The 14,989-nt window shown below is 43.8% G+C and overlaps 2 protein-coding genes across 4 annotated transcripts in view; one reads left to right on the plus strand and one right to left on the minus strand.

Annotated features, from left to right (window-relative positions):
* Positions 1 to 7,277, plus strand: part of Rnf10 (ring finger protein 10) — a 58,829-nt gene extending 51,552 nt beyond the window's left edge. For both annotated transcript variants that reach the window (XM_004636256.3, XM_023721014.1), the window contains 4 exons: positions 786 to 886; positions 5,770 to 5,827; positions 5,930 to 6,088; positions 6,994 to 7,277. In XM_004636256.3, coding sequence (XP_004636313.1) covers positions 786 to 886; positions 5,770 to 5,827; positions 5,930 to 6,088; positions 6,994 to 7,070 — 395 coding nt within the window. In that variant the 3' untranslated portion in view covers positions 7,071 to 7,277. The remainder of the gene's footprint in view (positions 1 to 785; positions 887 to 5,769; positions 5,828 to 5,929; positions 6,089 to 6,993) is intronic.
* Positions 7,278 to 10,134: 2,857 nt separating this feature from the next.
* On the minus strand, positions 10,135 to 11,964 carry Pop5 (POP5 homolog, ribonuclease P/MRP subunit). 2 transcript variants are annotated; one of them, XM_023721015.1, is made up of 5 exons: positions 11,846 to 11,964; positions 11,620 to 11,762; positions 10,546 to 10,695; positions 10,373 to 10,456; positions 10,135 to 10,283 (listed from the first exon to the last, which is right to left on the minus strand). In XM_023721015.1, the coding sequence occupies exons 1-5, from the start codon at positions 11,863 to 11,865 to the stop codon at positions 10,174 to 10,176; spliced, it is 507 nt and encodes a 168-aa protein (XP_023576783.1). In that variant the 5' UTR covers positions 11,866 to 11,964; the 3' UTR covers positions 10,135 to 10,173. The 2 variants fall into 2 exon arrangements, with proteins under 2 accessions (XP_023576783.1, XP_004636315.1); XM_004636258.3 differs by having other exon boundaries at positions 10,135 to 10,286; positions 11,846 to 11,934.
* Positions 11,965 to 14,989: the final 3,025 nt, after the last annotated feature.

Consider the following 14,989-nt stretch of genomic DNA (forward strand, 5'->3'; position numbering starts at 1 on the left):
ACCGCGGTCCCTGTGCTTTGCTAAGCTTGTTCTACGTAGGTGCTTTAGACCACTGAGCCATCTCGCCAGCCCAAGACCTAGTCTTGAAAGATTTCCTTGTCAGGCATTTTTAAGAAAATGTCTGAGATTAGAACATTTAAAACTTTTTTTTTTTCTCCCTTTGGTGGAACCGGGGACTGAACTCAAGCGCTTATTCTACTGAACTATCTCCCCGGCCCCTAGAACATTTAAAACTCTTGGTGACCCTGTGATTTCACAGATTTGGGAACATGAGACTAAAGTAGGGGCTAGTGGCTGGAGCTGGGACTAGACCCTGTTTTTATTTTATTTGTTTTTTCCCCTGGAACCGGGCATTGAACTCAGGCCCTTGCGCTTGCCAGGGAAGCGCTTATTTCATTGAGCCATCTCCCTGGCCCCAAGGCTGACATTTTTAATCTTTTTCATGGAGCTTTTCTGTCCATGTAAAAGTAGTCCATGATATAATATCTAGGCATTGAGAACTAGCCTTTGTGGAAAGCGTAGCATTTCATGAGAAAAGTGATGTTCTTATGGTGGAACTAGATCTCACCATGACTCTTTGTGCTACTGTAACTATGCAGTTTTCTCTTTCTCCATGCATCACATATGTTAATAGGTGATGTTCATGGCAGAACTGTTGGATTAAGGTTTTCTTAAAGGGCTAGTGTTGGCAATTATTCCAGACCTGATTCATTGTTCATCTTATTAAGAGAACATTAGCTCTTTGGAATTTGACTCATATAATCAGGTTTCTGGTTTCCTTTCAGACTTTTTGCTGACCCCTTTGTCACCCACTGCCAGTATGGGAAGTCCCTCATTCTGCGTTGGAAGTCTGGAAGAAGAGTCTCCCTTTCCTTCTTTTGCTCAGGTAATCCTATGCTTGTGAAGCAGCTCAAAGGTATTCAGCTGCTTATATTACATTATATTCCTTTTTTTTTTTTTTTTTAGAAACCGGGGTTGAACTCAGGCCCTTGTGCTTGCCAGGGAAGCGCTTATTCCACTGAGCCATCTCCCCGGCCCCTACATTATATTCTTAGGGCCAGCAAGATAGCTCAGTGAACTAAGGTCCTACTTAGGCAAACGCAGAGACTGGGATTTGATCCCCAGCACCACATGCCACACTGTCTCTGCCCCCAGGTATGCTGAGCCAGCCACTGAGAGCAGGTGTGGTGGCAAACGCCTGTGATCCAGCTCTGGGGAGGCTGAGCTGTGTAGTGAGACCCTGTACCAAATACATTTAAAAAAAAAAAAAAAGTTACATTATATTCTTGTAAATTGGGCACTCTTCTTTTTGGAATACATTGGTTTTAATTGGTTCTGGGTTCTAGGAGCTCTTGTTCAGATTCCTTTTCAGTTGGGAAAGGGGAAGGATTATCTTGGTTATCCTATAACTAGCCTTGGGAGTGAGCAGGGGAAAACATTAAGCTACTGAGATTTGAATTCAGGTCACTTAATCACTGGTCTCTTTAAACAGCAAGCAGACATTCAGCATTCATACATTTAGACAGCCCAAGAAGTTGTTCGTTGGTTTGGTACTAGGGATTGAACTCAGGACCTTGTGCTTGCCAGGCAGGCAAGCCACTGAGCTACCTCCCTGGCCAGCTAAAGAAATTGGATGGATAACTTGAAAAGTGCCCCTGTAAAAAAAAAAGTCAATCTTAAGTTCTATGGGATTAGTTTGGAATAATTGCCTTAAAAGTTCTTTAGAATTCTAGGTTTGATAAAGTCCTCCCCTCTTTTTTTTTTTTTTTTTTGTCTTGAGACCAGGTCTCACTATGCAGTCAGGCTGGCCTTGAGTTCACTTTGTAGCCTAGGTTGGTCTTGAATTCCCAATGATCAGGTTGGTCTCTCCCCTTCCCCACTCAAGTGGATATTTTTGCAGAATGCAGGGCAGTCATTTCCTCTTTTTTTGTGTGTGTGTGTGGTGGTACTGGGAATCAAACTCAGGTCCTTGCCACGTGTTAGCCTTAACCTCCTGAGTGCTGGGATTACAGGCATGCGTCACTATGCCTGGCTCCTGGTAAGCCCATCTTCAGTTGAAAATATTTTATAAGTTGAAAATGCACTTGAATATTCCTAACACGGTAGCTTTATCTAGCCCACCTTAAACTTGTTCAAAACACTTATATTAGCTTAGTTAGGCAAAACCAACTATAAAACAAAGTTTATTAGTAGGTTTAATATCTTATGTAACTTATCAACTACTGTTTTGAAAGTGAAAAGCAAATGATGGGTATACTTTTGTGCCATTGTAAAGTTGAACCATTCTAAGTTGGGGACTGCCTGTAGTTGATAGGGATTTTTCTCATATAAAAAATGGCAGTTAGGGGGCCGGAGATGGCTCAGTGGAATAAGTGCCTCCCTGGCAAGTGCAAGGGCCTGAGTTCAATCCACAGTTCTGCAAAAAATAAAATAAAATTTTTTTAAAAATGGCAGTTAAGACTGAGAAAATAAGCAGAAATTAAACTTTGATAAGGCGTACCTTTGGTTAAGGAGGATGAAATCATTTGATGGCAGTTTTGGAAGTTAATTACTGTACTGCAGAAGAAGCAAGTGGCTCTCATGATGAGTAATGCCAAATGTTTAAATTTATAAAAGTAGATTTTATTGATAATTCTTTTGGCTCTATTTTGAAAAACTCCAGTCTAAAGAGTTCAAAGTTTAGTAGTGTAGGGACTGGTGAGATGGCTCAGTGGTCTAAAGCACCTACTTAGAACAAGCTTAGCAAAGCACAGGGACCGCGGTTCAATCCTCCAGCACCACATGCCTGCCAGCCCCGCCCCCTGGTGGGCTGAGCTGGCCACACACACACACACACACACACACACGCAAATCAAATTTAAAAAAAAAAGTTTAGTAGTGTAAGCATTCATACATTTCACCAATTATTATTTTCTAAACTTTTATTTTACATACAAAGTAAGTTTCAGACACAGTGGCACTTCACTGCTAAATACAGAACAAAACAAAAATTCCTATAAACCACAATTGCCACATCCAAGAAATTCAGCTACTACAGTATTAACCTAGTACATATGTTTCCCTATCATCAGTCTCAGTGTCCTTTTATTTTCAGTTCAGCCTATAATCAGATTATTCACTGTATGTAGTTGTCAAATCTGTTTTAGCTTCATTGGTCTGTAACAGGTCCTCTGGTCTCTCCCCTTCCCCACTCACGTGGATATTTTTGCAGCATGCAGTGCAGTCATTTCCTCTTCTTCCTTTTTTTTTTTTTTTTTTTTGGGGGGGGTGGTACTGGGAATCGATCTCAGGTCCTTGCACTTGTTAGGCACTAAGCTATATCCCCAGCCCCAGATCAGTCATTTTATATTTTATTTTTTGCGGAACCAGGGATTGAACTTGCACTTGCCAGGGAAGCGCTTATTCCACTGAGCCATCTCCCCAGCCCCAGGCCAGTCATTTTAAAGAAAGTTGTATAATTTATTTTTGTTCTGATTATTTTCTTCATGAGTGAATTTAGGTCAAACGCTTAAAATATTTTTTGCTCCTACCAATTTGATTTGAAACTCTCTCATTGCTATTTGTTTCTCAATAAAATTATGAAAAAACAAAATTTTTTGCTAACAAAGCACAAGTGACATGCTTTTAATCAGTGCACACCTGTAATCCCAGCTGGTTGGGAGGCTAAGGAAGAAGGATCACAGACTTGATGCCAGCCTGGACAATTTAGTGAAATCCTGTGAAAATCTAAAAGATGGAGGATGATCTGGGTATGTCCTTTCCTAGAAAACATGCATACTGTTTTTTAGTACCAGATTTGGGGGTGAAAGGAACAATAAAAATGATTCAGATGTCATACTATTTGGACCTAGACTCCAAAGTACCAACAGGGTACATTAGAAAGAACGGGGATTCAATGAAACCAAGATCTGTCAGCCCAGCTCATCTTGAATAACATGCATGCCTCACTCTGGGAAACATGCTTTAGCAGTCCTACTTGAATCCCATGGGAAAGTGTTTTTTTTTCCTTTTGCAGAACTGGGGATTGAACTCAGGCCCCTGCACTTGCCAGGCAAGTGTTTATTCTACTGAGCCATCTCCCTGGCCCCTGCATGGGAAAGTTTTATGATAATTTCCAGTACATTGCATCCTGCTCTGAGTTGCATGGAATATTTGGCAGATCAGACTTCTCATAACTAAGAAGCCTTTTTTTTCTTTTGGCTGGCTGACTCATGCTGCCTTAAGGGCAGGTTTTGTGTGGCATGTGGAGCTGGGGATCGAACTGTGGTCCCCATGCAGGTGCTTAAATAACTGAGCTGGTTTGCTTTAAATTGCAGGGCATTACACATAGCTTATTCCAAGAAGTTGATGTTTTTATGGGTAATTAAAAGGCAGGAAAGTTTATCAAAGCTAGTGTTGCCAGCTTGAGAGCCCGAGTAAGAACTTTTATACCTTCTATACATATATAGTGTTCCTTACCTATTTCTGAAGGAACAGATCAGCTTAGGTGTTACCACCTTATGGGTTGTATTGTCATGTCCATTACTTGCTATATACAGTAATACTTTGGTTTACAAAATTAACATGTTCCATAATTCTGAAAAAGATTGCCATGCTCATGTTTGCTATCCAGTCGATACAGAATTTGCAAAGGAAGAAAACCCAAAATTGTGCCAAACACTTCTGTTTGTGAACCAATCCAGAATAATTTGGTTCATAAACAGAAGTGTTCATGCAGAGGTACCACTGTGGAGGACATGACTGAAAGGATGTGACAAGTGCTTGGCAAAAGGGCCAGCCAGTTAGCTCAGCAGACCATAGAATAAGTGTCTGCTTAGGCAGGCGCATGACTGGGGTTCAGTCCCTGGCATGCTGTGCTGGCTCTGTCCCTAGGGTGTGCTGAGACTCTGAATGGGCGTGGTGGCGCACACCTTGTAATCCCAGTGCTTGGGAGCTGAAAACAGGAAACTCACTTTAAATCCAATCTATAGTGAGACCTTGTACTAAGTACATAAAAATAAAAACAAACAAGTATTTGGCAAATCTTCAAAGATAATGGTTGATTTTTGTGCCCTTTTCTCTCCTTGCTGGGACAAAATACCCGACACTCAAAAGTGGGAAAGGTTTGTTTAACTCACAGTTTGTGGAAGTCTCAGTCCATTGTTGGCTGGCTCCAAAGTAGAGTGGCACATAGCAGAGGGGCGCCAGTTCATGGAGGGGGGAGGACAGCAAGGAGAGACAGAGTGAGACACAGAGAAGACAGTCCTTTCTATCCCTTTTATTGTATGCAGGCTACCCACCACGTGGCAGGTATAGCACTCACACCCTTAATTCCAGCATTGAACTACAAATCAGTCACAAACTAGATTCAGCTCCCAGCCTCCATCTAAAAGTCCATGAGGACTTAGGGGGCTATCTAGCCACACAAACCATAACATGTCCCTAGCCTAATTGGTTAGTGTCAAGATGTGGACATCTTTTTTTTTTTTTTTAAAGGGTCCTACAGGGTGTTCAGGGTCTTACTACTAGACAGACTCGCAGTGATTGACCTGTTTACAGCCTCCCAAGAGCTGGGATTACAGGCGGGTACCACCATGCCCAGTCTCAATCCCATCTCAGTGTACTCTTGGGTGGGGCCAGCACTGCAGGCCTAGGGATCAAACCCCTGGCCCCTGTGCCTGCTTACAGGCACTTGAATCCCCTGAGCTATTTGGCCGGCCCAAGATGTGGGCATCTAGAAAAAAAGTTGGAACAGACTCTTAAATTCACTCCTTCTTCCCACTTTGGCAGATGCTGCGGGTTGGGAAAGCAAAAGCAGATGTGTGGGCCAAAACTGCTCCAAAGAAAGGTGAGGAGGGCCTGCTGGTGAAGAGTAAGTTTGGCTTCTTTCATTCAACACTTGTCAGAATTGTTTCTAGAATTACAGTATTGGTTTTTGTTGTTGTTTTAGATGAGAACAACTTAGTTCCTCCTGCCCCTGTGGACAGTGATGGGGAGAGTGATAACTCTGACCGTGTTCCTGTGCCCAGTTTCCAGAATTCCTTCAGCCAAGCCATTGAAGCAGCCTTCATGAAACTGGATGCACCAGCTACTTCAGATCCCCTCTCTGGTAAAGGAACTGGCATGCTCAGCATAGGGCTTTTTTGGTGCAATTGGAGATTGAACTCAGGCCCTTGCGCTTGCCCGGGAAGCGTTTATTCCACTGAGCCATCTCCCCAGACCCAGCATAGGGCTTTTAAACTTATCACATGTGCATTGTCATTGCCACCTGCATCCAGTGGACACCTGGATTAGCCAGGGTTTTTCCCTTCTGAAGCACTTAGGTCTCCATCTCCAATATGCATGAGTGTCAGGTAATGTTCCACTTGGTTAGTCACAAAAGACCTGCACACAGGACCTGCTTACTCTCCCAGATTAATTTTTTTTTTTAATTTGTGTGTGTGTGTGTGTGTGTGTGTGTGTGTGTGTGTGTGTGTGTGGCCAGCTCAGCCTACGAGGGGGCAGGGCTGGCTGGCATGTGGTGGTGGGGGATTGAACCACGGTCCCTGTGCTTTGCTAAGCTTGTTCTAAGTAGGTGCTTTAGACCACTGAGCCATCTCACCAGCCCCTCCCAGATTAATTCTTGAAGCCTGAAAGTAAAATTCCGAGGAACTTCTTTTGATTCCAGGATTGATCCTGTTTAGACATTAGAATCTCAAGTTGTAAAAGGTGGTTTGTGAAAAAGTATACAGACTAGAATGACATGACATTTCTGGTATGCTTTATATGCCTTGCATTATGCTAATTTCATTTTCTCAGAACCATATAAAATGGATATAAATCTGAAGTTACAGAAAGAAAAAGCTGAAGTCCAGGGAGGTAAAGTGACTTGCCCAAAGACAGTAGTGTGTGCTACAACCGGTATTTTAATCCAGGCAGTCTAATTGCGGACCATGCTGATGCTCTTAGGAATGAAGAGGTCGGGCTAAGGGGAGACGCCGGGGTCTCAGGGAGCCTCTTTCTGTTTCCTTTTAGAAGAGAAAGGCGGGAAGAAAAGGAAAAAGCAGAGACAGAAGCTCCTGTTCAGCACGTCAGTCGTCCACACCAAGTGACACTGCTGGCCCGGGCTGCCTTCTCATTTGGCTTTCTTTTTTCATGCTTTTGTTTTGCTGCTGTAATTTTTAAGTATTTGAGTTTGAACAGATTAACTTGGGCAGGGGGAGGGAGTTTCTACAATGTGAGAGGGAACCAAACATTTTAAATACAGTGTATTTTCCAGCTTCCCGTCTTTACACCAAAATAAAGTATTGACAGTCAGATCTCTTTCTACCAAGATTTTTAGTTTGTGGCCAGTTTAGTCCTTTTGACCCACGTATAAGCTCCTTAGCATCCATTGGAGCAGCCCAAATTAGTAGTGTCACACTACTCTGCTCTTGCAGTACGTGCCAGACCCTCCTGGTGTCTCAGTGCACCCGTCAGTTTCTTTTAAAAAGCCAGATCTTGGGGTCCGGGGAGATAGTTCAGTGGAGTAAGTGCTTCCCTGCCAAGCTCAAGGGCCTGAGTTCAATCCCCGTTTCTGCAAAAAAAAAAAGCCAGATCTTGGCCAGGTGTGATAGTGCATGCCTGTAATCCCATCACTTGGGAGGCTGAGGCAGGCACATCACTGCAAGTTGAGGCCAGCCCAGGTTACAAAGTGAGTTCAAGGCCAGCCTGAACTACATAATGAGACCCTGTCTCTAAAAGACAAAAAAAAAAGTTTTTTTTTGTTTTTAATCTTTCCTGACTGTCCAGCTCTTATTAAAGAAACAGGAATGAGATCTGGGTGTGACAGTATACCTATAATCCCAGCACTCTGGGAGGCTAAGGCAGGAGGATTGCAAGTTTGAGCCCAGCCTGGGCATTTCAGTGATTTAGTGAAGCTTCATCTCAAAAACTGGGGATGTAGCTCATCGTGAAGGCCCTGGATTCAATCCTGGGCACATGTGTGAACAGTTCTCTCTCTTGAACTTGGCAAGGTAAAGCTATAACCATCACTAAAACCTCCCACTCCTCACTCAGATCAGGCTTAAGTGACAGTGGCCTGAGTTGTATAAACAGGATTCTAGCACACCTGGAGGTGTGCTGACTCCTTTTTGTCTGCAGCAGCTTTCTTATGCCTTGGTTTCAGCAGAATTTGAGTGATGTGAATTCTTTTGCTGCTTAATAAAGTGACCTCTAGGTGTAATAGAATGTAAAAGCACAGTTGCAATAAATCACATGCAAAGGTAATGTGAACTTCTTGTTTTTTTTTTTTAAGTTCATTACAGGTCAGCTAGCTGTGTCAGTTCTTAAAACTAGGTCAAAAAACAGCTACTATGAGTTTGAGCAATTCTGCTATTACAGACTGTGTTCTCTGGTGTCAGGCCTACAGCACAGCAGAGCTTTACATTTTTGAGAAATTCTGGGTCAGAAACTCCAGGATAAATGACGGTGGTCCAGTCCTGAGATAAAGGACATAGTGATTTTGAAGCCAAAATCAGATCTTTATAGACTAAAATATTTTGAGTGACATCTTTTCATTACAGGAGAAACATGCTAGAGATATCATACCCACTCCCCTATGGAATAATTTTTTTGGTGGTACTTGGGCCTCACATTGAGTTACATTCTTAGATTGCTAAATTACCCAGGCTGGCCTCCCAAACTGAATTTTCCTACCTCAGCTGCTGAGGTTACAGAGGCACACCCCACTCCTGGCCAAAATCAGTATTTCTTACCAAGTTATCCCGGTAAAGGACTGGTTAAGAACCTAGTACTGGGCATGGTGGTGCATACTTGTGATTCTAAGCACTTAGAAGGCTGAGGCAGGGGGATCACTGCAAGTTTGAGGCCAGCCTGAACTTTGCAGTGAGACTGTCCCCTCCAAAAACCCATCTAGTATATGTGTAAAAAGTTTTCTGTTCTGGGTGGGAGAACTGTTCAGAAGTCAGATTCATTCATAAGCCAACAAAGTGTGTCCTGTACAGTACACCTGTGAAAGTTTACAACTCAAGTGTTTGTAAATTGGGGACTTGATATGGTCCAGGCATGGTGGTACACACCTGCAATCCCACACTCTAGAAGCAGGAGGATCACAAGTTTGAGCCCAGCTTAGGCAGTTGAACAAGACCCTATTTCAAAATAAAGCAAAAGCCTGAGGCAGCAAATAAATAATGTAACATTTTATCGGTATTTCTTTTTTTTTTTCTTTTTTTTTTGGTGGAACCGGGGATTGAACTCGGGCTCTTGCGCTTGCCAGGCAAGCGCTTATTCTACTGAGCCATCTTCCCAGTCCCGTTAACAGTATTTCTTACTAATATCTCTTATTACAAATGTCGTGGGGCTGGTGAGATGGCTCAGTGGTCTAAAGCACCTACTTAGAACAAGCTTGGCAAAGCACAGGGACCGCGGTTCAATCCCCCAGCACCACATGCCAGCCAGCCCCGCCCCCTGGTGGGCTGAGCTGGACACACACACACACACACACACACACACACACACACACACACAAATAAATAAAAATTGAAAAAAAAAAATGTCTTGAATTGAGGGTTGGAAGGACAAAGCCTCAAGTGGACTACTGAATATTTAAAACTCATCATACAAATAGCCAATCTTCTCTCCAAGGCTAGGGCTGTAGACAGGGAAAGAGACTTACTTGGTCAAACAAATTCTGTAAGCTTTGTTGCTGAGCTACAACTGAGGAAAGGTTTATTTTGGCTCAGTTTATAGAGGTTTCGGTCCATAGGCTTCAAGGCCTAGGGTGGCATGGATGTGAAGTGGAGATCAAGAAAGGTGGATAATTACCCTTTTCACACACCCCAGTGACTTCCCTCTGACCACAATGTCCCACCTAGCTATAAATGCATCAGTGGGCTAACCCACTTACCACCCATAATCACCTCCCAAAAGCAACCCATGAGCACTTGAGGTATGGGGAACATCTGGTTACAAGCCATAATGCCATTCTGTAACATGCTGAAGGTTATAGAAGCTAAGTACATTTATTCAGCCTATGTTTGTCAAAGCATTTACATACAAAAGTGGTCTATAGAGCCTTCACAGTCTATATAACCATTCACCCAGGGAATGCTAAATAAAGCTGGCCATTGGTCCTCTGGTTGGGAGCACTCCAATTTGGAGAACTGCAGTTCTGTAAGTGGGCTTGGGCATAGTGCAGCCTGCTGTATGGCTGTTTCACTCCATTACTTCTGTGGCCTCCTCACCACCACTGTCTGAAAGCTCCTCACCAGACTCTTCCTCTAGTAAACAGCTTCTGGTGACAGATTTCTGTATAGCTTCCCGTTCTTCTGGAGAAAGGCAAAGCAGAAATGAAATTTGGGGAGTGCAGTTGCAAGAGTCTGTCACTGGTGGGCACTGGGCTAATATCACCTACTTTCATCACTGCAGTTCTGCAACAGGATCAACAGCTGTCTCCTGTTGTACTGAATCAGGAACTTCTGACATGTTCTAATTGTACCTGGCATGAGAAAGATTGTGTGGCAGTCAAAGTATCTTGTTCTCAGCGGTCCTGCAGGAAGACCCACCCACCTCTCCACATGCTCTTACCTCCCACGTGTACTGTGTTGAAAAAACAAGGATAGCGGTGTCCTTTGTTCTCCAAGTATGTGATGAAAGGAAGAGCTGACCACACAAGTTGATAGAACTCCTTCCGGCATCGAAGTAGCACTATTCCAGTGTAGACATTGAGGTATCGAACTACAGCAAGACAAAAGAACATTTTGGAAAACTTAAGATTCACAGGAGCAATCTCACTCATATCTCAGGGAAACAGCCTATGTGACAGACTGCTTCAGGCAAGTGGCATTTCAGAGGATACATCAGTAAGAAAAAACATTCTTAAAGAGAGGGAAAAATACAGCACAAGCCATGATTGTGGAGAGGCTGGTGCTTTACACACCGACTCAGGCCTGGAGAATTAATTTAGAATTTAACATACTGTCCTAATTATCACCTGATGTAAAGGAGTTAAGCCTGCTTCATGTAATTCAGGATTCAGGTTTGAGCTTATGGTGTTTACATATACACAACCGTGCATTCAGTACTTTACAACTCTCAAAGTTTTAAAAGACAAAACAAAACCCCACAGGGTCTCACCATGTAGTTTAGGCTGACCTCCTAGTTTACATGGATCCCCATGTCTCAGCCTCCTGGGTACTGGGATTACAGACTTGCACCCTGCTCAATGGCATGTTAGGGGGTAATTCTGGCAACATGTGTTTTAAGAGATGTCAGTGCAACTTGTCAAAAACAACCTTATTAGGAAGTATACACGAATTCTTTAAATTATCCCATTAAATTCAAAAGCAATTCCCACGATACAGATGTCAAACAGATCTAGTGAAGATCCTTGTCCGAAGTCCCACGACCGGGTCGACGATACAGCTCAGCGGCACAAGCGCCTGCCTGGCAGTGTAAGGTCCTTAATTCAATTTCCGGTAACAAAAACAAAAGCACTTCCCACTGTCTTCAGACCCCTGCCTTTAACTCTGCCCAAATTTAGACCTTCACTCCAGTCTAGGGGACCTAAAAGCGTTTTACAAAAATGGTTCAAAGGTTTGGCCGCGCTGGAGTCTCCCAGGCCCCTCCTGTGCCTGCCCTTCCAAACCCAGCCATCCGCACCCGCGAAGCCAATGGAGCAGGCGGCGGCGCCGAAAGTCCCGTGCACTCGGGCGATTGTGTCCCGTACGAGGTTGCCCAGCACTCGGTCATCCAGAGTTAGGCGGGAGCGGGGGTCGTCCGACACCAATTCACACAGAAGGTACCTAAGGAGGTGAGAGGAAGGTGAGTACGAGTGGGGGGCCTGGACGGAAACCCGCTGGAGTGGAGGTGCAAGAAAACAACTTACCTGTGCTTGAACCGCACCATGGCTTCCGCTATGCCAGCCGGCCGGACGTGCACACCGGATGTCTGTGCTGCTCCCGGCCAATGGGGAGATCGCTTTCACACCCCTGTAGCCACTCACAGAGGAAGGCAGAATATGGGGGCGGAGCTATAAAGTTGAAAGGCCGAGCCCTGCGTCAGTTTCCTCCAAGCCCCGCCTCTCTCCGCTGCAACGGCGCATGCGTTCTTCTAAGAGTTACTTTTAGCGTGGGGGCTGGAGTCCGCGATTGAGTGGCTTGCGGTGGTGGTGGGTGTTTCTACTCCGCGCGGGAGTTTTCCAATACCTGCGAGCCGTTGCTGCGTTTAGGTTATGTATGTACGTACTTGTGTTCTCTCCCCAAGCTAGATAGCGGAACTTTTGAGGCCAAGACCCCTTGAAGCGCAAGGATTGGCACAAGAGAAATCGCACCCTTTTCCTCAGGTCAGAGCTCGGTTTTTCTTCCTTAGAGCCAGATATGCTGTTACTGTTTGGGCCTTTCAGTAGTTTTGTGAAGCTGGGTGATTGGCACGTTGTTACTGTATGCACAAACAGTGTGTGGTCGTTGTGTTTGCCACTCGTTTTTTAAACAGAAAACAAAAGAGCAAATAAAAATAAATTATAATTCCAACATCCAGAGACAATACCTGTTCTATAGTATCTTTTCTCCCAAGTCAGCGGTTCTCAAAGTGTGGCCCAGTATCACTGAGATTTCCAAGACTCCTTAGGGAGTTTCCACCTCAAAATTGCTTTTCTAATATTATTTGCAATTTTAATTCTCTAAAAATGAACAGTGAAGTTTTCCAGAGACTATGATATATGACCACACTGCTGTGACTCCAGTGGAACTGCGGGGCTTGTTTTTATTTTGGGGTAGATACTGCAGACTGAGCCCAGAAGCATTCTACCATTGAGCTACATACAATGCCAGCCCTTCTGAATTTTTATTTTTATTTTTTTCCTTTTGAATTTTTAGTTTGAGACAGGATCTCACTTACACTAAGTTGCCAGGCTGGGCTTGCGTTTGCCATTCTTCTCCTTCAGGGTTCTGCATAGCAGATGCGTGCTGCTTTGCCTGCTTCTAGTCGTATATTGTGTGGTGTTCCTTTGTTTTTGCGGTGCTGGGGTTTGAACCTAGGTCCTTGCACATATTAGGCAAGTGCTCTACCACTAAGCTACATCACTAGCCCAATATGTTGGTCTTAAACATTTGTTCTTTTTAACTTAAAACATTTGTATTGGTACATATTTGAACAAGTACATAGTGCTCACATTCATCGTGGCGAGTTGGTACATATGCCTAGTGCATCTTAATTCTTTTTACTTCTCCTTTCTTCCTACCCCCCCACATTCCTCCATCTCTTGGTCCCTTTATTTCTGTTCTAAGTCCATGGTAAATACTGATGAGTATAACCCACAAAAACAAAAGTGGTTTTGGAATCTTCAGTTGCAGAGTCTAAATGGGTTGTCAGACAAAACAGTTGGAGAACTGTGCCATGTGTTAAATTATGGTTTTCCTTTTCACGAAAGAGGATCAAGGGGGTGGGAAGAGAGGGCAAAGAGATATGAGTAAAGATGCGTTGCACACATGTACCAATTTCCCACGATGTGTAATCACTGTGTCCTGCAAACGTTCTAATTTTTATAAAAGGAAAGGAATAAAGGATCAAGCCAGACTTGGTAATCCACAGGCTGCAGCAGGAGGACTGCAAATTCAAGCCCAGCTTCGATGATTTAGTGGCTTAGCAAGATTTGATCTCAATTTTTTTTTTTTTTTTTTTTGTATTTTAGGGAAGGGTCTCACTACTAGATTGTACTCGTAGTGATCCGCCAGTTTACAGCCTCCCAGGAGCTCAGATTACAGGCACATGCCACCATGCCCAGTCTCAGTGTGCCTGGGGGCGGGGGTGGCACAGCATGCCCGGTGATCAAATCCCAGGCCCTTGTGCCTGCTTGCAGGTGCTTTAATCTACTGAGCTATTTGGCCGGCCCTGATCTCAGATTTTTTTTAAATTTCAAAGGCTTGGGTATAGTTCAGTGTGAAGGCCCTGGGTCCAATCCCCAGAACCACACTCACACACACGAAAAGTACTATTGAGTAATCTGTTTTTCTTCCTTTTTTTTTTTTAAGTATTTGGTTGTTACAGGATCTCACTGTGCAGCTCAGACTCGTGGTGATCCTCCTGCTTTCAGCCTCCCCAGTGCTGGGATTACAGGAGTATGTCACTATGCCAGGACTCTGGCCTGCTCAGCCCACCCTGGGGGTGGGGCTGGCATGGTGCCGGGGATTGAACCATGGTTCAAGGCAGGGAGGAAGGGAGGCAAAAAGAAGTATCCTTTATTTTTTGGGGAGGGGAGTACTGGAAATTGAACTCAGGACCTTGTGCTTGCCAGGCAGGTGTTTGTGCCACTGAGCTATATCCCCAGCCTTCAGATCTTAATGCTGAGTTTGCATTAAAGGGCCTTGCCTAAGCAGGCCCTTTAAAATCTTTCTGAGACAGGGTCTTGCTATGCAGTTCAGGCTGGCCTTGAGCTTACTTAGTAACCCAGGCTTAACTTTCAATGATGCTGCTGCCTCAGCCTCCCTAGTGCTGATTACAGGGGTGCACCACCACGCCCAGCTTCTTCCATTTTCCTTTTTCTTTTTTTTGGTGGAACCAGGGATTGAACTCAGGCCCTTGCACTTGCCAGGCAAGTGCTTATTCTACTGAGCCATCTCCCTGGCCCTTCCATTTTCAGTTAAGTATTTTTCTAAAAAAATTTTATTGGGATATAACATATAAATAGTGCATAATCTTAAACTCAAGAGAATTTTTACCTATGTGTAGATTTGTATAACCACCACCCAGATTAAGATACATAAAGCATTTTAGAACTGCAGGTCAAAACCCTTGTTAGAAGTAGACACTATTTTGACTTCTGTCACAGTAGACTAGTTTTGCTTTTTCTTGAACTTTATATCAGCATGGTTTTTTTAGTGTCTGGCTTATTTTACACAACATAAATCTTGTTCGTATTTTTACATTAATTGTCCTGCTAGGACATCATCACCTGTACAGTGTTATATTGTTTGCATGTGCCACTGTTAAGTTAGTATCTCCTTGATACAAACCATCTTTTTGTGTGTGTGTG

The sequence above is a fragment of the Octodon degus genome, unplaced genomic scaffold, assembly GCF_000260255.1.
Source record: "Octodon degus isolate 3935 unplaced genomic scaffold, OctDeg1.0 scaffold00079, whole genome shotgun sequence".
NCBI classification, from domain to species: Eukaryota; Metazoa; Chordata; class Mammalia; order Rodentia; family Octodontidae; genus Octodon; species Octodon degus.

Coding starts and splice junctions, on each gene's coding strand:
- Pop5 (XM_004636258.3), bottom strand. CDS start 11,865: ATGGTGCGGTTCAAGCACAG. Junction 11,763..11,845: donor ATGGTGCGGTTCAAGCACAG/GTAAGTTGTTTT, acceptor TCACCTCCTTAG/GTACCTTCTGTGTGAATTGG. Junction 10,457..10,545: donor CAACACAGTACACGTGGGAG/GTAAGAGCATGT, acceptor TTCTCATGCCAG/GTACAATTAGAACATGTCAG.